We start from the raw sequence: 23,249 nt of genomic DNA on the forward strand, positions 1-23,249 counted from the left end.
AGAAACAGACTATCAAATATGAGTGACTGACATAAACGATACAGAGACACCTCCCCGACAATATCGTCGAGACAGTTTGTTTATTTTTGGACCACAATGCTTATAGTCCTATGAGACGATTTAAAGAAGACCCAATGTTATTCTCCATAGAGACATTACTTCCTCAAACCAGGGGATGAGCTCTATAATAATAACAATAATAATAATAAATAATTTATATAGCACCTTTCCTGACATGAATGGAGCTCAGAGCGCTTTACAGAGCAACAAAGGAAAAAACAAAGCAAAAACATGAAATAACATTAAAATAAAAGCATAAAAATAAGTCAATATGAAGCCATCTGTGAGGAGGGAATATAATCCTTTAGACTGACCATTTGTAAAGCAACACGATCGATACGGCATCAAGTGAGACGCTCACAGATGCAGTATATGGATGAATACCGGGGCTAACAGGGTTTGCTGTGCGGATGGCACTGAATTGAGAAGAGTGCAGGAAAATTAAATTCCAAACCGCACACTCATCCATTCACCTTCTGTACCCCTAACTCTACTTTACTGCAGTGGTTCTCAAAGTGGGGTACGGGGACCTAGCCTGGCTAATAAGACTCAAATCACACTGTCGTGTGGTATTTGAGTCTGGAGATGCTGTGTATGGATCTTGTTTCCCGGGGGGCGGGTTCAAACATTTTCTCTTTGACGCAATTGGTCAGAGCTACTGTCAGTCAAAGGTCTCAAGCATTGAACGTCACTGTACCAAAGCCCGCCCATATTGCATACCGTGTCCCGATTGGCCACACCAGTTCTCTGGTGTAGGAAATTGGCGTACAATTGAGGCAATTATTTGTTTGCCAACGGCTGATTCGGTCTGGCTTATTATCCAGGCTAACGTGGACCTCCAGGGGTATGGATGGTGCAGGGGTCCCCCCCAGTGAAATGAGTTGATATACTGTAGCATCGGAATCAGTTTAACCCAACCCAATGGGTTAACCACTTTAACCCCATATATACACATCAGCTATAAAAACAGCAGATCCGAAAGCTCATATAAAAAAATTATAATCTTGAAAATAAATGTTCTGTGACATTTTACTGCGCTGATGTCACAGAACTGAGAAGTGATTAAGTGAACAGAGGAGAATGCAGGCAAATTAAATTCTACCCGCATTGTATACCCCGCATTGCGTACTGTACTGTACTGTACTGTACTGTACTGTACTGTACTGTACTGTACTGTACTGTACTGTACTGTACTGTACTGTACTGTACTATGTGCTGTACCGCATACAGAATCAGAAATATGGAACACAAACTACAATTTGGACTAATACACTTTAAGCCAGTCATTTCAGTTTTAACTAAACACTAAATTGAATTGTGACGCTGTAGTATGATCAAGTATATGGCATATGCATTAAAAAAAAGAAAGAAAAAGGAATGAAAGAAAGTATTGAGACAGGAGGTTTCTGCGCAAACACCGTTATATTTCCGAACTGTTTGTTGTATAAATATTAATGTGTTTGTTGTGCATTATGTTTCGTACATTGTGTTGCAGGCCTCCGGTTAGAACTGTCTTTTTTTTTAATGCATCCGTATAACGTTTTCATATAGAGGTTACGTACTGAACATATCGAGGTTCATGAAGCTGTCAGCGTGGTGGTCTACATTAAGTTGACAGGTACAGCCATTAAACGGTCAAGGCAAGGTTCTGTGTGTGCAGTGATTTGTGGTTCCATGCCCCAGTGGGTCCGTAGCATGACTTTCACCAGAGCCGTGATGGAAATGTTCTGGATAAATAAACGTGTCCTCGCCTTTTTGACTGATTGAGTTGACTGATGCATCATTCATGTTTGCTTGGGTAGTTGAGTATCTATACTCTAACTCCAAGTATTGGGGTCGAGTACTTTGTCCAACACACTGTATATAACAACTTAATGTAGTGTATGGCCAGCTTAGGAGCCAGTTTAGATGGTCCGGGCATCTAGTACGGATGCCTCCCGAGTGTCTCCCTAGGGAGGTCCTCGCTGTACGTCCCGCTGGGAGGAGACCCGGAGCAGACCAAAGACCAGATGGGGGGGATTAAATCACCACACTGGCCTGGGAACGCCTTGGGATCCCCCAGGAGGAAGTTGCTAATGTTGCTCTGGAGAGGGAAGTCTGCAGCTGCTGGAACTGTTGCCCCCACGACAAGACTCCGGATAAGCGGTTGAAGATGGATGCATGGATGGATGTAGTGTATGGCGGAATTGCTCGCTGTTTTCAGTAAACATCCATTCATTCAGTGTAGTACAGGGTAAATTGCACACGCCCACGCGTCCCTTATTTAAATCTCTGAAAGTCGCGCCAAGAACTTCAAGCCATACCACTTTCAGCCCTTGCTCCTATCGGCTGGATGCGGAGCGTGTCAACAGGGAGTGTTTGGCAGGAGGAGTACTATATGATGGAGGCTCTATATGTCCTCCCAGTGGGGCTGGTGAGTCAGTGGGATACATAACAGCAATGACAACACACATGCATGTACGCATGCATGCACGCGCGCGCACACACACACACACACACACACACACACACACACACACACACACACATGCGCGCACACATGCGCACACACATACACGTCACACAAACACACACACACACACACTCTCAATTAGTCTGATTCAGCACAGGGCACATTTTGATATTATAGATCGGCGATTTTCTAAAATGTTTCACACATTTAGAAAATGTATGTATATCCTTGGTGAGATGGACCATTCATAATGAGTACTGTGGTACTGTAAGAACAATTTGAAGGCATTGCTTTTGTGCTTTTACTCAAGTCAAACACAGGCCGTAATTTCCATATTGTGTTATTGCTAATCTGAGCATTGCTTCCACGGCTGGTTGTTTTTGACTGAAGCGATACTTTGTCTCATCCAGGTATTCTCATGGGGATTACATTAGACAAGCCAGGACAAGCCTTCTCTCTCTCTCTCTCTCTCTCTCTCTCTCTCTCTCTCTCTCTTTCTCTCTATCTCTCTATCTATCTCTCTCTCTCTCTCTCTCTCTCTCTCTCTCTCTCTCTCTTTCTCTCTCTCTCTCTCTCTAATCTGTGTTTCCATCACATCGTGTACACTGTGTTCTCTCTTCAGTTTCAGTACACCATGCGGGTGTGTCGTAGGTCAAATGGACGTTGTGTGTATGCGTACGTGCATGTGCACGTGTGTGCGAGTGTGCATGTGCATGTGTCTAGTCCCATACGCGATGTTGGAGAATTCTACGTCAAATAGGAAGACGCCATCCTGTAACTTGTTAAGATTTACTCCTGAATGTAATCATCACTGGTGGAAAGTAAGTACAATTTTATTTTAGGTACTTTTATTCACTCAAGTATTTACATTTCTTGATACTGAATTTAAGTAACTCAATATTGTACTTACCTTCTACCACTGATGAGCACCATCAGTGGTAGAAGGTAAGTACAATATTGAGTTACTTAAATTTACTTGAGTATTTGTTTTTACAGTAGGCTTTTAAAGCATGTGACACCCATGAGGTTGACAGCATAGCGATAAAGTTTGCGACCGTCTTTGCCAGCGGTGGGATGTGCGTTGCCGAGCAATATGGCAACCAATCAGAGGAGAAAGCTTTCTCAGCGATGGTAGACTTTGCCAGCGATGGGATGGACATTACCAGGGAACGTGGCAGCGAATCAGATTTTCACAACTACAGCCCCTCGTTTGTACTGATTTTATTGTAGTTTCCAATGTTGAATAGCCTCGTTCCCAGCCTTTACTCATTGAACATAGCCTCGTCATTCTTTCGGGTGCTTCAAAACGCCACTGAGCAAGGTCGTGGCAGAATGCTGGGCGAGCGCTGGTGGTTTGGCATGGGGGGTCAGACCGCCGACTACGAGTTGACCACACTTGGCAACGATTTTGCGTGAAATTAACTACACACAAAACAAACACTATCTCTACCGGCTTGCATTTCAGCACACGTCTTTAGTGCAGCCTCACACAAAAGAGATGAGGAGTGGAAATGTTGCATTTCCTATATGCCATGTGTTAAAATGGGTCTATTCCCATGAAGCTTGAACTTGTGGATCCAAAGGAGAACGCAGACATGCCACCTACCATCTGAAAAGCCCTTCAAATACCTGTGGCATATGAATGGACAGAGACTGAAACAATCGAGGCAGTCAATGTGTTGGTGTATGGAAGGAAGCTCAGCAACGTGCAAAGTGACTTGATCCCAGCCTAGGCTAACTGAGAGTCTGTGTGTAGAAGACTCAGTACTGCTGTACGGGGCCAACTCGGCCCAGACATGGACACTCACAGTATCCATGTTTCTGTGACACTCACAGAAACATGGGCCTCTACGGAGGCCTCAACACGGGTCACAGACAAGGTCAGGGAGAGAAGGATGAGGCTGGCTGGGCACTGCGTCAGACACCTGGGCACTTGTAGCAATTTGCAATGACAATTTTGGCATTTAGCAGATATTTTTAATCCAGAGCAATTTACAGTAATCAAGAACAACACATGGTAATACACAGGGTTTTTTGGGGGGGGCTGGTTCTCAGAGGTTATAGGCCTACTTTAGCCAGCATGAGATTGCACAACCATGCAGTCATAGCCTACTGAGGCACTCCAACACAGATACAATTAAATTACTCACCTGATGCTGCAGATGTTCCATAATTGTATAACGTATTCCAAAGTGTGTACATTGTATAAGTGACAGATGCATGGTTTCCATATCGTAAATATAGTCGCTAACATGGGTTAGCAACTGAATGGCACCATAACAACTTTCCCTTTCACTTACAACAACTGTCATGGCAGCTTGGTTACAACCGAAACGGACTTCCTCTGCTCTGACTTCCTCTTCAAAATAAGAGCCACTTGTAATGATTTGTCAACACTAGTTTTATTTCTACTTACCGGACATAGATATACATTTGCCTGCAGTGCTTAATTTGTAAATTATTAGGTGCCGGAGCTTGTGCTTGCACCAGCGCATGCACGCACATGCATGCGCAAAATTAGTTTTTTTTGTTTGTATTTTTTGGGCTTTTTTTTGCACAACCAACGGCCAGCCCGCCCATCAGAACACAATAGAGTATAGGCATATAGAAGTTTTTCATGTCTTTAAATTATGTTCTGATGAGTTGAAAATGGAGGACCCTGAAGTCTTAAGCTTTTTCTGGTTTCATACTCGTAGCAGTCAGATTTTGTATTGACCTGTGTGGGCTACTTTCGGTTGAACTGTCACCATGATTCTACAAACTGTGAATAACATTTCCAATCAGTCAATCAATAACAACATTTGCAGCAGCAGTTTACACAGGGACCCACCGGCTCACAACTACAGTAGGCATTTGCAGTTCAGTTGGCACAGCGGCTCAACGTCATATTACATACTGTATAAAATACAGTATAACAATGAACAAGTTAGGGTGGCTCATCATCAGAACAGTACGCAATGTCAAAGTACCTGCATGCACGTTGTTGTTGTCCCTCTGCTCCAAGTTCCACCTCCGCCTCCTCCTCCTACGATGACAACTCAATAATGCTACTATACTACTTAATTATGTACTAGTCTTTTATTTCTTTTTTCGGGCCCACCAAAGCAAGCGTTCTGATATTCGATTCCGAGCTATGCTGTAAAGCTGGGTGTCTTTGCGAGAATTGGCAATGTTAACCAGTCAGTTCTGTTCATAAGAACTCACCATTTTGTATTGAAAACAAAACGCATGCTGCCTGTCCCCAAGGCTAAACTAAACTCCAAGTAGCAGTTAAACTATTGCTCCATTCCATGTTCCATATGCAACAACGACAACAGATGCAAATTCGAGACGAGAGTTGTTTTTATTTACGCACCCGGCATCGTCAACAGTGACGACGCCGGGGTTCCAGAGCCACCTATTTCCTCTCAAACCGGGACACACATTTCAAAATAAGACTGTTGTTTTGGTTTGTACTTTAAATGTGATCATTCAACCCATGTTTTATTTTGGAATCGTACTGGAAATAGAAGTAGCTATGACGAGGAAGAAGCCTAGTTGACTTGTAAATGAAACTAAAATAATAATAGAGACATATTGTATATTGTAATGTACATCTACAGGTACCGGAGCTGCCTCTACAGGTAGGGGAGCTCGGGTACCGGAGCTGCCTCTACAGGTAGGGGAGCTCAGGTACCGGAGCTGCCTCTACAGGTAGGGGAGCTCAGGTACCGGAGCTGCCTCTACAGGTAGGGGAGCTCAGGTACCGGAGCTGCCTCTACAGGTAGGGGAGCTCAGGTACCGGAGCTGCCTCTACAGGTAGGGGAGCTCAGGTACCGGAGCTGCCTCTACAGGTAGGGGAGCTCAGGTACCGGAGCTGAGCTCCGCCAAGCTCCGGCTGAAATTAAGCACCGAGTGCCTGGCTGTATGCACCGGAATGTTATGTCATGATTCTCAGGAACTAAATTCATGTTTCAGCTCTATACGCAAAAGCGCCTCGCATGCCTTTGATCTTCCGCGCAGCAAGCATGTAAATGACACATGTGCACTTGCAAACAGGTTATGTGCATTGTGCACCCCTGGTATGGTAATAGATCAAATACTGTACATAGAAATAGTCATCAAGGATCATAAGCAAGCTAAGAACCTAACATCGGTCTAACAGTAGAATTTCTGTACAAACTATGAGTATACACTATAGAGTGCTATGTCTACATAATATGCTATCAAAATCACACAAGTTTAGCTTTTGCATACGCCTGTAAGGTTGTTGAGGCTGGTACAAATGCTATGGCAAGTGCTGCTGGCTAAGATCGATACGATCGATTGAAAAGGTGAGTTTTCAGACTACGACGGAAGATTGGGAGTGAGTCTGCAACTCTGATTGCAATGGGAAATTCTGTCCATAGTTTTGGAGCCAGAAGCAGGGGAGGTTGGTTCAGACTTTGAAGATATGGGGGTGCTTTGGTTGCTTTGTAGGCCAGCATCAGTGTTTAGTTCTCTGTGCGGGCAGTACCCGGGAGCCAATGGAAGGAGCGGAGAAGGGGGGAGACATGTGAGAATGTAGGCTGGTTGAAGACCAACAAGTGTGCTGTGGCATTCTGGATCAATTGGAGATGCTTAAGTGCACATGCCAACTGTCGACATACCGACTTTTAAACAGAAAATACATTGTCAGGCAGGTCACAAAATGTCCAGGTCCAATTGTGTCTGCCAATTTCTTTGTATATCAAATATTCCAATAATATAGTGCATTATTAGTCCTGAGTATCCTTTCAGTTTAATTTCAGGGAGAGTGACACACACACACACACACACACACACACACACACACACACACACACACACACACACACACACACACACACACACACACACACACACAATTAACGACTGAAGCATTTCCAGCTGGTGTTGTTCATTACTTAGCTTGCACTGCACAGTGTTCCTGGTTAACATAGCCTTCTGACACGTGTGGATTACTGGATTTTAGTTTGGTTAACTAAAGATACAACAGATACAACAAAGTAAGTGGTCTTGTCTTGAGTTAAAACTAAATAATCTGCCACTGTGCATGTGTGAGGGGGAGGAGCGGGGGGCTGGAATGTTGACTGCACTCTCAGACACGGAGAGTGTGAGACACAGAGCGGCTGCGGCTCTATACAGGGTGCGCGCACCACAGTTTGGGAACCGCTGCTCTGGCAATGAGTACTGTCAGAATATAGAGCTTTGTAGTCAACACTTATAAAGTAAATCACAAAGGGGCACGGCGTCGGTGGCACAGTTGGTAGTGCTGTCACCTCACAGCTAGAAGGTCCTGGGTTCAATTCCCGCTCGGGACGCTGTGGGTGCTGGCGGCGTGTTTCCTCCTCCGCGTCATCAGTGCCCATACCAGAGGCAGGGTTGGCGAAAGGGCCTTTCTGTGTGGAGTTTGCATGTTCTCCCCGTGTCCCCTAGGGTAGGTACCCTCACAAAAACATGCAGTAATCCTGGTCTCTAAACTGCCTCCCCCTGGCCTGCCGGGGCGCTTGATGGAGTGGAAAGGAACTGGTTGGAATAACGTGTTCCTTCCACGCGCTACGTCCAACCAGGGAAACTCCCTCCTGTCAGGTGTAAAGGAGCAACTTGGACACTCAGGCATGAAGGAAGCATGAGTTCAAGTCCGTTGCTCTCCGCATGTCCCCCATATATGGGGACTAGGTTGGAGGAGGGTGTGTAGAGCCCAGGATCACATTAGATAATTGACACAGGGGTGAAAAATGGGTCACAAAATCGTAACCCATGCCTTCTGTTATCACCCATGCGGGTACCGCGAGTAACAGCTTGTCTGTGGACCCGAGATTACAGGCAGGAGGACAAGGTCAGAAGGTCAGTTAATGTAAGGCACTGCAAGGCCAGGCCAGTGATTTAAAAACAAACAGTACAATTGTAAAATCAATTCTGAACACCACAGGTGACCCCAATGTGCAGTGAGGCGAGAACAGGGCGGGGGGGGGGGGGGGGGTGTGGTCGTATTTTCAGGCTCTTGTAAGAGCCCTGGAGGCAGTATTTCAGACAAGTTGGAGGCGGTTGATTGATTTTACGAAGGAATCCGGTAAACAGAGAATTATAGTATAGGGCTACTCTCTCTCTCTCCTATCTCTCTCTCTCTCTCTCTCTCTCTGTCTCTCTCTCTCTCTGTCTATGTGATTTGATCCTCAGTACAGTAAATTGTGCAGCCTGTCCTGGCCATAATGACTGGTGTTTTATCCCCCATCCATCCAGAGGGCCAAACCGGTTGTTTTTCTATCTCGTTTGGATCCATTCAAGTCATGGATCCATTTTGTTTTCAGTCCCCTTGTGCTTATACAGGTCTAAAATTACCCATTTCCACTGAACCCCTAACATAAAGTATCTAATTAAATTTTGAAACCCAAACCTAGTTTTACATTACAACACAGTTCATCATTAATATATTTAGTTTAGTTTTGTGTCATCTAAAGCCTGCATTTATTCATTGGTCCACTTGTTTTTATTACAACACACTTGTCATCTTAATCAACCCCACATTTGAATCACATGCTGAGGGTCCTCTACTAAAACAATTCCTCTACTCAACGCATCGGCAAAAGCAATTCCACTTTGATCCATAGTCGGTATAGAGCGCCGCAGTCCCGCCCCCTTTCATGACAACGAGAGACCCGGAAAATCATTCTCTGTTCATTTTCCTCATAGACTTTTCAAAGAGTATTTATTTAAAGACGTTTACGCTGCGGACAAAGCCACCTCGAGTTGTGACAAATCATGACAATAAATGTTTTGGGACGATAAAATAATTAGAAAGAAGAAAAAAAGGCACTTTTTTGTTACAACTCGAGTTGGTCTTGTCTGCAGCGTAAACGTCTATATATTTTTAAAGTCTATGATCAAAATGAACGGGGAATTCATTTCCGGGTCTCTTGTCGTCATGGAAGGGGGCGGGGGACTGCGACGCTCTATAGAGGTGTGCATTGGCGTACTGCCCTCACAATTCTGTTTGATTACGATTCACCAGGTAACGATTCTATGATGCATTTCCAATGCATCACACTTTTCTATTACTGCACAGCATTTTTTATCAGTCAGATAGTTATTTGGAATTATATTATATAACGGATGTGCATACAAATTCAGGGAGCATCATGACACCATGGGCTTTTTGATTAAATACCACTTTTGATTAAATCAATTAGTTGGAGCATTTGAAGAGTCGGATCCTGATCCGTGGATCCAGTCGGGGTTTTCTTCCTAATAAGTAGCAAAATTAATAGTAAGAGTAAAATCTATACTGTCAGCATCAACTTAGTTTGAGTTAATTAACAGTCTAAAAGAGCTGCCTGAACTCGAGCCTCTTCACTGTACAATGTCAACGAAGAGCACATTTTAAATTTCCAATTTCCAGTCCCATTCACTCACCTGTCTCCAACTCCCTCGTCAGCCCACCTGTGAACACTTTGCCATTAACCTGCCTCCTATAAATACTGGACTCATTGCACACACATTCACGCAAACTGTCAGAACATAAGTCTTTGTTTCCTGTGTTGAGCCAATTGGAGTTCCTGGTTCCCTGTTTGGACTTCTGTATGGTTTGGACTTCTCTGCCTTGTGTATTTTTGAAGGTTTGCATTGTTGGACATTCTGTTTTTGGTTTTGTGCTTCTGTAACGTTCAGCTTTTTTGGCATTCCTCATTTTCTGCATGCAGCTATATATATATTATAATAGTGACTGGATCACTGTTTGTCACTTGGTCTGTCTTATAAATTTTAATAGTGACTGGATCACTGTTTGTTTCTAGTTGGTCTGTCTTATAAATTATAAGAGTGACTGGATCACTGTTTGTTTCTATATTTGGTCTGTCTTATAATAGTGACTGGATCACGGCTCTACGTCAGAAGATCCATCAAGGCCTGATCCACTGACCCATAGGTTTTATTTTAACCACTCTGAAACCATTCTGAAACGGTGTGTTTGCTGGTGAAATTGTTGAGGCGCAGAGAAGGAATGACTGGGGGATTTTACACATCCGTGATGGGATTTACTGTGGCTATTTCATATCTAACAAATCTGTATGTGTGTTTGTGCGCGTGCGTATATGTCAGTCCATATACTCCATAACCGTTCCTTTTCAGGAAATGTGTGAGGGAAAACCTCTTATCCCAGCAGTGTTTAAATTGTTGGTGTTTTTCCCTTCTTAAATATTAGTTCCCTACTTGATAATACAACAGTCACGCGAAAGCATAAAAAGTAGCAGACCGAAAGGCTTGTATAGATCTGCTACTTTTGTTGTTATTTGAATCCTGCAAAGTGACTCTTTTAAACATGTGAGGTTTTCCACCCGACCGAGACAATATACGTTGTCACTCACACCCCCCTATCCCACCCTCAAATTATAGAAAATATCCCACAAATCCCACACATTACTTTGTCTATTACAAGCGGAGCCTGCATCACTTCTGTTGCCCAAGTGGAGCCTGCAGAACCATTGCGGCTCAAGACTCCACCACTACTGAATGAAGCGTCTGGTGCTGGGAGTCTGGTGCAACGCACAGGTCCTGGACCTGGTGAGAGCAGGAGTGGACCTAGTGAGACGTAGGAGGGGCCCGGACAGGAGTCAACCCACAGAGCCTAGTTCTTCTATGCACCAGATTGATCTACCTCCCAGTCCCGGCAGAGTAGTTCCACAGCAACGGATTGTGTGGCCCTGGTCTTTCCCTAATGGACTGATCAAGCGTAGCTACTGGCACGTAAGTCGGGACTTGATCACCCGGCTGGATCACCTGAGTGAGGGGTATGATGTTGCGAGACCCGAAACCCTGATGAGCTGGGGATACATATCACTGAGGATACATGCCAGGTGCATCCGTGCAATGTTTTTTCGTTCTGTCTATTACTGTATATAGGGCTGTATATAGGGCTATTACTGTATATAGGGCTGTATACTGTATAGGGTCTAATACTGTATATAGGGTATATTACTGTATATAGGGTCTATTACTGTATATAGGGTCTATTACTGTACGTATATACATAGGAATGCACACTGGCCTGCAGGGTGTTTCTTAGATACTCCCAGTCCTGCCTGTATATTTCAGTAGCTTACTTTGTCTGTGCCCTAATTGCTGTGCTGCCTATGGACTGAATTTACCCCACAGGATCAATGAAGACCTCTCTCTCTCTCTCTCTCTCTCTCTCTCTCTCTCTCTGCCAAAGTCTGTCTGTCTGTCTGTCTGTCTGTCTAGACAGTCTGTCTGTCTCGTAACTCAAATGTAAGCAAGACTTCATCGTGCAGCATTTGACAACGATCAGATTGCAGATTGTCGGGATGTCTGTTAACAGAACATGCAGTGACCCAGTTGAAACGTGATCTGAGACAGTGTGCGTCATTCTCTCTCTCTCTCTCTCTCTCTCTCTCTCTCTCTCTCTCTCTCTCACATGCACGCACGGTCGCACGCACGCACACAATAATTAATTCCAGTCATATTGGTGTGTATTTTGGAGTATCAGCTGTCAACACAGCTCGTATACAGCCAGTGTGGGATGGTGACCTTGTATTGTGCTGTACTAGAATGGCTACTTTCCAGGTAATGGAGGGGGGGAAAATAACTGTGTTCCAATGTAGTCACAAGCTCATGTTATTACTTTTGATTGGGCTGTACTTGGGCCACAACGTCTCTTTGCCGTGCCACAGCATGTCGTCTCTGTCGGGTGGAAACCTCACATTACAAACTGCACGTTTTCCGGATTCAAATTTGAAATCAGTCCCTGTAACAACATATTTTCAGATGCGGTTCGGCGGCCAATTTCATATAATGTTTGGGCACTTTGGGGTCCTTGACATGAAATACCGGTAGTTTGAAAACCACTGATTTTCAGAAAACTGTGAAGACATTTTGTCGAATCTGGTCTCAGTCATAAATGGTTAAAAATATGGATATAAGAGCCTGAGGTTTCTGCCAGACGAACCCCAATGATATTGGGGTTCAAGTTGTTGAATAAATCAAAAGAGAACAATGTGAACCACTAAAGCCTCAACATGACTCAGCCCTTTCAGACATGAACCACTACAGCCTCAACATGACTCAGACCCTCCATGAACTATACAGCCTCAACATGACTCAGACCCTTCATGAACCACTACAGCCTCAACATGACTCAGACCCTTCATGAACCACTACAGCCTCAACATGACTCAGACCCTTCATGAACTATACAGCCTCAACATGACTCAGACCCTCCATGAACCACTACAGCCTCAACATGACTCAGACCCTTCATGAACTATACAGCCTCAACATGACTCAGACCCTCCATGAACCACTACAGCCTCAACATGACTCAGACCCTTCATGAACTATACAGCCTCAACATGACTCAGACCCTCCATGAACTATACAGCCTCAACATGACTCAGACCCTCCATGAACCACTACAGCCTCAACATGACTCAGACCCTTCATGAACTATACAGCCTCAACATGACTCAGACCCTTCATGAACTATACAGCCTCAACATGACTCAGACCCTTCATGAACTATACAGCCTCAACATGACTCAGACCCTTCATGAACTATACAGCCTCAACATGACTCAGACCCTCCATGAACTATACAGCCTCAACATGACTCAGACCCTCCATGAACTATACAGCCTCAACATGACTCAGACCCTCCATGAACCACTACAGCCTCAACATGACTCAGACCCTTCATGAACCACTACAGCCTCAACATGACTCAGACCCTTCATGAACCACTACAGCCTCAACATGACTCAGACCCTTCATGAACCACTACAGCCTCAACATGACTCAGACCCTTCATGAACTATACAGCCTCAACATGACTCAGACCCTCCATGAACTATACAGCCTCAACATGACTCAGACCCTCCATGAACTATACAGCCTCAACATGACTCAGACCCTTCATGAACTATACAGCCTCAACATGACTCAGACCCTTCATGAACTATACAGCCTCAACATGACTCAGACCCTTCATGAACCACTACAGCCTCAACATGACTCAGACCCTTCATGAACTATACAGCCTCAACATGACTCAGACCCTTCATGAACCACTACAGCCTCAACATGACTCAGACCCTCCATGAACCACTACAGCCTCAACATGACTCAGACCCTCCATGAACCACTACAGCCTCAACATGACTCAGACCCTTCATGAACTATACAGCCTCAACATGACTCAGACCCTTCATGAACCACTACAGCCTCAACATGACTCAGACCCTTCATGAACCACTACAGCCTCAACATGACTCAGACCCTTCATGAACTATACAGCCTCAACATGACTCAGACCCTCCATGAACTATACAGCCTCAACATGACTCAGACCCTTCATGAACTATACAGCCTCAACATGACTCAGACCCTTCATGAACTATACAGCCTCAACATGACTCAGACCCTTCATGAACCACTACAGCCTCAACATGACTCAGACCCTCCATGAACCACTACAGCCTCAACATGACTCAGACCCTCCATGAACCACTACAGCCTCAACATGACTCAGACCCTCCATGAACTATACAGCCTCAACATGACTCAGACCCTTCATGAAAAGGGTTTTAGTACTTTATAGACTAGAGCAGGGGTTCTCAGGGGTTTTTGGCTGGGGACCCCCGGAACTGCTTTGGCCATGTCATCTATCATGGTATATGCACTGTACCTGAGAATAATATGCTATCGTCATCATGTTCAAAACTGTTACTTCATTCAGGATTCCAATTAGCAAATGTAGCAGATCTAGAAGCTCAAAATGTGTCACTTCACACTGCGTTTCGAGCTTGTAGATCTGCTAGCTTTGATGCTTTTGTGTGACGTGGTAGTATGATCGAGTAGGGCATTCATTTACGATTTTTTTTTTTAAATGCGAAGATAGCCGGTTCATGACAGACAGATGTCAGTAAATGTGACATCAAAGAAGCCAGAACACAAGATGTGATCGCTTTTAAAAAGCTCTTATTAGAGCAAGTATACATGGGATTGTATGACGGACGGTGAATTATGACAGTTATGACAGTTTATGTATCTATGTAAACATTGTTAGTGGCCCTATACCACGTTGCATCATCCTACATATTGCTTGTTTGCTTGCTAGCTTGAAAGCTGTTTTTAGCTCTTGTGTGTGTGTGTGTGTGTGTGTGTGTGTGTGTGTGTGTGTGTGTGTGTGTGTGTGTGTGTGTGTGTGTGTGTGTGTGTGTGTGTGTGTGTGTGTGTGTGTGTGTGTGTGTGTGCGTGCGTCTTAACTGTTTTTAATGAGCTCGTTAAAACATCCACATTGTTGCTGTTACCCAGTGGTGGAAAGTATCCAAGTACTGTACATTTATTCAAACTCAAGTAACTCATGTACAATTATTATTATTAAGTAGCCAATACTACAACTAATAAATACTTCTATAAGCAATTCTTGATTATTTTCCAAGTGATTTATTATTATTATTCATGAGGACTCTTAGCCCATTCCTCATGTGCAGAGTCTTCCATTATTATTATTAATATATTTTTTTTTATCGATTACTTTTTCGATTAACCATCTTGTCAATATGCTATTTTGGGTGAAAGCTTTCTTCACAATGCAGATGGTTTAAGTGGTTAATCAAATAATGGACATGGACAAAAATATTTAAGGTATAGATAGGACAACTATATTGCATTAAGGGTTTATTAGCCAGGGATCCTTTTTAACGAGAGCTTGTTAAAAACATCCACATGGCTGCCACTTCCACCCCCCTTAATGAGATCCTAAAGGTCTCCATGTCGTTGCCCTTTACAGCCAGCTCTGCCCCGCTATATCCTCGCTAGCTGGCTTGGCTTCACACTGCACCGGCGCGTCTTTTCCAAAACAACATGGCTTTGCTCCGCGCTACCGTCGCTACTGTTGCCACAGCATAAGGCGTGCATGTGTGTGTGCGTGCATGTGTGAGAGTGTGTGTGTGTTACTATACTTGTGAGGACCAAATGTCCCCACAAGTATGGTAGAATGTTAGAAAAATACATTGTGAGCAGATTTTCCTGGTCCTTGTGCGATAAACGGTTGTTTTATGGTTCAAACATTGTAAGAGTCATACAGCATGATTCCAAATACGGAAATTATTCAGGTTAGGCATTAAGCGTTGTCTGAGTATCTGCCAAATACCAGATCTACAAGCCCCCCCATGACTGTGACACATATTGCAAGCTTATAGGGTTAGGTTGTAGAGCTGCTATATTCAGCATTGAGCTCCATTCACACTGAGTAGCCTGAAGCAACAGAATAACTTCAAGATTCAATGTTATGTGTGTGCAAATTTGAGTTTGAAGCTTTTCCTTAACGTTGTGAGGCTGCACAGAATTTTTTTTTCTTTGGTTTAGGTTTATGGCGTGTGCGTGTGCGTGTGTGTGTGTTGTGTGTGTGTGTGTGTGTGTGTGTGTGTGTGTGTGTGTGTGTGTGTGTGTGTGTGTGTGTGTGTGTGTGTGTGTGTGTGTGTGTGTGTGTGTGTGTGTGCGTGCGTGCGTGCGTGTGTGTGTGTGCGTGCGTGCATGCGTGCGTGAGGGGTTAATTTTGTCACCCCGCAGGGCTTGCGAGTCACAGGGGGTTAAGGTAGAAATTGAATCAGTGCTGATGCTGTCTCGGGAGATGGAACATGATAAACAGCCACGCACACACGCACGCACGCACTCCTGAGGGAATGTCTAATTTGTCTTTTGGGTCACGGGCTAAACATTTTGGGAACCATCTGTATCGGGGCACGGTGGCACAGTTGGTAGTGCTGTCGCCTCACAGCTAGAAGGTCCTGGGTTCGATTCCCGCTCGGGGCGCTGTGGGTGCTGGCGGCGTGTTTCCTCCTCTGCGTCATCAGTGCCCATACCCGAAGGCGGGGTTGGCGAAAGGGCCTTTCTGTGTGGAGTTTGCATGTTCTCCCCGTGTCCCCTAGGGTTGGTACCCTCACAAAAACATGCAGTAATCCTGGTCTCTAAAACTGCCTCCCCCTGGCCAGCAGCGGTGCCTGATGGAGGGGAAAGGAACTGGTTGGAATAACGTGTTCCTTCCACGCGCTACTGTACGTCCAACCAGGGAAACTCCCCCCAGTCAGGTGTAAAGGAGCAACTTGGTCCGTTGCTCTCCCCAGGTTGGTGGAGGGTGTGTAGAGCCCAGGATCACATTAGATGATTGACACAGGGGTGAGAAATGGGTTACAAAATCGTGGGATAAAAAATATAATAAAAAAAAAAAGGACGCAGAGAAGAGAAGATTTGTGTTAAACAATTCAAAATGTTCAAAACATTTTCGATGTTTTCAAATATAAAAATAAATAGCTTGCTGTTTTTGAATAGCCAGTGTATAAATGTATCAAGTGGTTAAAATGGTCTAATTTATATTAACCCCCGGATTTCCCTGGACCCCACTTTGAAAACCACACACCGTTCTAGCTTGAGCGTCTCGGCTCGTTGACTTTGTCAGAGCTCTCTGCATTGAGGTAACAACAGCCTCATTTAACCCAGTCCTTATCAGAGCTCTCTGCATTGAGGTAACAACAGCCTCATATAACCCAGTCTCTATCAGAGCTCTGCATTGAGGTAACAACAGCCTCATATAACCCAGTCTCTATCAGAGCTCTGCATTGAGGTAACAACAGCCTCATATAATCCAGTCTTTATCAGAGCTCTCTGCATTGAGGTAACAACAGCCTCATATAACCCAGTCTCTATCAGAGCTCTGCATTGAGGTAACAACAGCCTCATATAACCCAGTCTCTATCAGAGCTCTGCATTGAGGTAACAACAGCCTCATATAATCCAGTCTTTATCAGAGCTCTCTGCATTGAGGTAACAACAGCCTCATATAACCCAGTCTTTATCAGAGCTCTGCATTGAGGTAACAACAGCCTCATATAACCCAGTCTCTATCAGAGCTCTGCATTGAGGTAACAACAGCCTCATATAACCCAGTCTTTATCAGAGCTCTGCATTGAGGTAACAACAGCCTCATATAACCCAGTCTCTATCAGAGCTCTGCATTGAGATAACAACAGCCTCATATAACCCAGTCTTTATCAGAGCTCTCTGCATTGAGGTAACAACAGCCTCATATAATCCAGTCTTCATCAGAGCTAGCTCTCTGCATTGAGGTAACAACAGCCTCATTTAACCCAGCACAACATTAATTTTTAATATGCTCTTGGCACGTAAGGTTGACTGAACAATATGGCTGCTGATATGACACAATTACAAGTGCAGTTCAAGCCAAGTCTCTTTAGTACAGACCATAATGGGAGATGATGTAGACGAAACAAGGTGTCGAGCAAAAGTAGTGAAAAGCGTCAATCTACAAGCTCACAACGTGTCACAACGTATCGTGTTGTGAGCTTGCTACTAAAATTATACATTTAAAAATCATTTCCGATTTAGTAAAATGTTACGTTTTTGGACATTCACATTAAAAACTTGATATACATTATGAAATTGGTAGGCCTACTACAGGATTACAGCGTCCCGTGGATGATGAAGTACATGATTTCACTGATTGACCAGCAGTTACATTAGCCTATCACGTGAGCAATCTTGTTCACTGACATAAACTAAATAAAAATTAATCTATGTTGACTAAATGACTTGACTTGACTTAATATATTGACCACTTGTTTTTCCTACCACTTGACTCTACAAATCAAATATTAAATGGGCGTGACAGGTCCCCGCGTGTGAAATCACAACCTCACAGCTCCAAAGTTCACTGAAGTTCACTCCAAAGTTCGCGAACAACCATTGTTTGTGTGTGTGACCTGCTAGCTACAGTGTTGTGGCCTTCGGTTGACTCTTCTTGCGTCATAGTACTTGTCCCTTCCTTCCTTCAGTTGATCTTGTCTGAAGTGAAACCTGCTACATTTGCTTTAAATAAACACCTGTGTTAGGGGCCGGATATTTATAATTATTCATTATTATGTGGCCCCTGGGCCGCCAGTGGCCCATGTATGCTCTAAAACGTGTGATAAAAACATCAGACAAATCTCTCTCTCTGTGTCTCTGCCTCAGGTGATAGCGCAGGCGGTGTTGTTCATGTGTATGAACACTGCAGGCATCTTCATCAGCTACCTGTCAGACAGAGCACAGAGGCAGGCCTTCCTGGAGACACGCCGCTGCATAGAGGCCCGGCTCCGCCTGGAGACGGAGAACCAGAGACAGGTACACACGCACGCACACACACACACACACACACACACACACACACACACACACACACACACACACCCACACACACACACACACACACACACACACACACACACACACACACACACACACACACACACACACACACACACACACACACACACACACACACACACACACAAACACTGGTAACTAAAGTTGTCAAATAATTGTAGTGGAGTAAAAGTACAACATTTGTCTCTGAAGTGAAATGTACTGTAGTAGAAGAAAATGTGCAGAAAATGCATGTGTTAGAACAAATACCTCAAAATTGTACTTAAGCAAAAGTACTTGTATACTTTCCACCACTGGTAACTTATGCCTAACTACTTCATTTTCTCACCAAGCGGGCGCTCTGAGGGACACAAAACTATGCCTAAACCTAACCTTAATCCCAATAAAATAATGTGAGGTGGATTTTAGATAATTAAAATAGTAGCGTCGGGAGAGGGATTCGATCCTGGTCCGCTAGGAATGGAAGTCGAATGCGCAACGGTGCACGCCACGGAGACAGCTGACATTGTCAGGGTTTTGGGCAGTTCAGAGTGACGAGCTCTAACCAATCAGAGGCAGGCAACCGAACTGTTTCCTTGAAACAGACACGATAGCCTGCTCGTAAATACACAACCATCTGCCCTTAGCTGAAGTAAGGCCCGGGCCTCACTGTGCCTACAGTAGATCCGCCCCTGGCCTTCAGCACGCAGTTTACCGTGGCCTTTAGAACGGCTAAGAGGCGTGGAATGACATGCGAAGGCCCTGCAATTCCCTCCGTGCTTCCCAGGCTCTGTGAAATCCACGGTTAAAGCTGCATGAAACCTCTCGTTCCTTCAATGTAACCCCTCCTCTCACAGCTGAAGCTGAAGCCTTCGACCGTAAATCTCCTATATTACTAAGACCCAGGCCATAACCCAATAAAACAACCATAATCTGTCTCTTAGAATATTCACTAATCACTACCATGAAGTGCGCACGCTCGCACACTCAGACCCACAGAGTACAGTGTGTAACGTGCATTCACAGATACCGTATAGACCAGGAGTACTCAATTAGAAATACTGTCCACAACACATTTTTGAATAAGACCATGGTCGGTTACTCGGTTCCCATGTGTGCGCGCAAATACAATTGCGGGTTGTGGGCCACGTGGGCCCCACGGGGCTGCCCACTCGCCCACTCGCCTATTTTCTTTGCCTTCATCAGTTCAGTCAAATATTATTTTATTAGTTCTACATCTGAGAATGGCTTCTTCAAACTTTCTCTCAGTACAACTAGCGAACTTAGAACATGCCATTGCACACAGTCAGTCGGTCCACATTCAGAGCGCTGCGTTGCTCAGCATTCAGCAAATTCAACTGAGTATTCAACTTGCGGTCACAGTGACTTTTTTCCTCTTTTTTTCTATAATTTGTTACCATTGGTCATGTTTTCAAAATCTCTGTGTGTGGTTGTAATCTGTGGGAAGTATGTGTCTCTGATGTCTTGGTACAATGGACAGATGGTTAGGAAGTGTAGCTCGGTTTCCACTTCATTTTGTGTGCAGTGGGTGCATAGTCTGTCTTCTCTCGGGATACAGGTCTGCCTATGACGGCCTTTCTCGATCGCGAGACTGTGCTCACTGAGTCTGTACCTAGTTAAGATTTTTCTTTGTTTTGGGTCGGTCACGGTGCTCAGGTATTCTGCCACTGTGTATTCTCTGTTTAGGGCCAGATAGCATTCTAGTTTACTCTGCTTTTGTGTTGCTTCTTTCCAATGTGTCAGATAGTTTTCCTTTTGCTGTTTTATAATTTGGTTTAGTCCAATGGGTTTTCTATCTTGTGGCTCTGTTTGTGTTTGTGCCCGGAGTTCCAGGGCCAGATGGCTGAGGGGGCATCTCTCTACTCTAGAGTTTCACTGTGTGTGAGTGCCTTGTTATGGAGTGCATCTAGGTCAGACACAGACACACACACACACACACACACACACACACACACACACACACACACACACACACACACACACACACACACACACACACACACACACACACACACACACACACACACACACAGTCACACACACACACACACACACACACACTTTCTCACGTTCAACTTCGTTCAAGAGTGAGTGTTTCCAGCCTGGGTCGTGGCTCAGAGGACCAGGCACCTTGGCCGGTAGTCAGAGTCTGGCAGTGTGCCGCAGGTTAGACTCCCGATCCCGATGGCCTTTACTGCATGTCACTCCCCATCTCTCTCCCCCATTTCCTGTCAGCCTACTGTCTGTCTCTATAAAAATATAAAATAAAGGAAAAGAGTGAGTGTTTCCATAGAGCCTTCCAGATGAAATCCCCGGTGCTAAAACACACCCTAAACAGGCCTTAATATCTAGCGGAAAACCCACAAATAAGCCCTTATCAGACACAAATTAACTAATCTTTCTCAGCCGTCACTGGAGCACGCAGCACGCATCTACTGCATGATGATCCGTTCATACACGTAGCACGCAGACAGACAGCAGACACAGAACATGTCCCAACTCCAGACCCAAACACTGAGGAAACTTGTTGTTTGATTAAACATAATGTGCCACGAAAAATAGCTTCCAATAGCTTAGTTAGTTATTTTTGCATCGAGGAGGTATGTGTCCATATACCGCCCGAACGGCCAACATAAGACATCTTTACATCCCAGTGAGTGAAGCGCAGTGATGCCGGATTTATTCTTCGTCGTACAGCTGAAAATAGCTGATCTACAAGCTCACAACGCATCGCGTCCGCGGTGCGTTGTGAGCTTGTAGATCTGCTATTTTCAGCATGCGGAGATATGCAGGCTGTAAGAACCGAGAACATTCAGAAACTTTTGCCTTCACAATAAAAGCATGCAGCTTTCACAAGTGTGCCCATGAAGACAAGGAAAATTATTAAGAATTCGGTGGCATTTCACATTGCAAAAGAGCTATTTTTTCCAAAATATAAAAAAAATGATACGGAATTAATTTGTATAATGGTAATGGAGATATTGTAAAAGTTGTCACTTTATTAATCCCATATTTTTTGAAAGTTTGGACTTAATTTCCAATAGGAATAAAGTCTGCGGTTTTATATGGCTATGGGCTGTGGCAATAATAAAAGAAAAAAAAAGAACGAACGAACGAACGAAAAATAACTATAATAGTTAATTTTTTGGAACCATGAACTACTGTATATATGACATTTCGAATGATGAACTATGAACGGAACTAGTTCATTTAAAAAAAAAAAAACTGTGAACTGAACTAGTTCATTAAAAAATTAACTTTCCCAAAACTGCACACACACACACACACACACACACCCTCGCGCGCACTTGCACACACACACACACACACACACACACACACACACACACACACACACACACACACACACACACACACACACACACACACACACACACACACACACACGCCACTCCATTACCTACCTCCCCTGCTTTATCTTGTGTTCCAGGAAACATCAGACCTTAAAAGCTTTCTGTGGCTTCAAACCGCCGTGCACTCTACCCAAGCAAACATACTGTGTGTGTGTGTGTGTGTGTGTGTGTGTGTGTGTGTGTGTGTGTGTGTGTGTGCGTGCGTGCGTGCGTGCGTGCGTGCGTGCGTGCGTGCGTGCGAGCCAGCCAGCCAGACCTAATGTCAACAAATCAGAGCCTATTACTGCTGCTAGACTACAATACACACAGTGGTAGAAGAAGTACTCAGGTTATTTACTTAAGTAAAGCAACAGTAAATAACATTTTTTGAGCTGCTATACTGTTTTTGAATTTGAATCCTGAAAAGTAACAGTTTTGACATAATGAGGTTTTCACCCGACAGGCTATTTAGATAATAGTAATAATAATAGTAAAAGTAAATGTATAAAACAATGATTGGCTTTTTTTCGAACAGTAGAGCTGATCTACAAGCTCACAAGCCTCACAATGGGCTCAGGCACATATTCGCGCACAGCCGCGTCAGAAGAACCTGACGCCCGACGTCAACCCCGGCTTTTTAGACAGCTGGTGGATGGAAAAGAAGCTCCACCTCCGCGGCTGACTGACTGAAGCGGGGGAGAGCGTTTCCGTGAATCTGTCCGTCGCGTCAGTCAGCCGCGGAGGTAGAGCTTCTTTTCCATCCACCAGCTGTCTAAAAAGCCGGGGTTGACGTCGGGCGTCAGGTTCTTCTGACGCGGCTGTGCGCGAAGGTCTGCCTGCGCTGAGTGCGTCACAACCATGAGAGGAACTGATGTGGTCGGATATTTTTGGCGCCTCCTGGGGTGTTGGAGTTAGCAACGCTCCGCTGCACTGCACTGTCTTGTTGTAGGTTTTGGTCAAAGAGCTGTGAACAATGCTCTGTTTTCTAGCACACTGGTTCTAGTGCTGCACAATTCATCGAAAACATATCGAGATCTAGATTCAGACTCTGCGATCAGATTTATATGTTAAGAGCAAGAATTGTGCAGCACTAGGTGGTTGTCCAATTCATTTTAGTTACTTTAGTTGCGAGAGACTTAGATGGGTAGATT

At 44.4% G+C, this 23,249-nt stretch overlaps 1 protein-coding gene across 1 annotated transcript in view; it reads left to right on the forward strand.

Annotated features, from left to right (window-relative positions):
- Positions 1–23,249, forward strand: part of adcy8 (adenylate cyclase 8 (brain)) — a gene marked incomplete at both ends in the record, with an annotated part of 139,562 nt that overhangs the window by 38,400 nt on the left and 77,913 nt on the right. The window contains one exon of the mRNA XM_083782771.1: positions 18,554–18,703. Coding sequence (XP_083638897.1) covers positions 18,554–18,703 — 150 coding nt within the window. The remainder of the gene's footprint in view (positions 1–18,553; positions 18,704–23,249) is intronic.

The sequence above is a fragment of the Protomyctophum parallelum genome (genome assembly GCF_964188405.1).
Source record: "Protomyctophum parallelum genome assembly, chromosome: 14".
Lineage (NCBI taxonomy): Eukaryota > Metazoa > Chordata > Actinopteri > Myctophiformes > Myctophidae > Protomyctophum > Protomyctophum parallelum.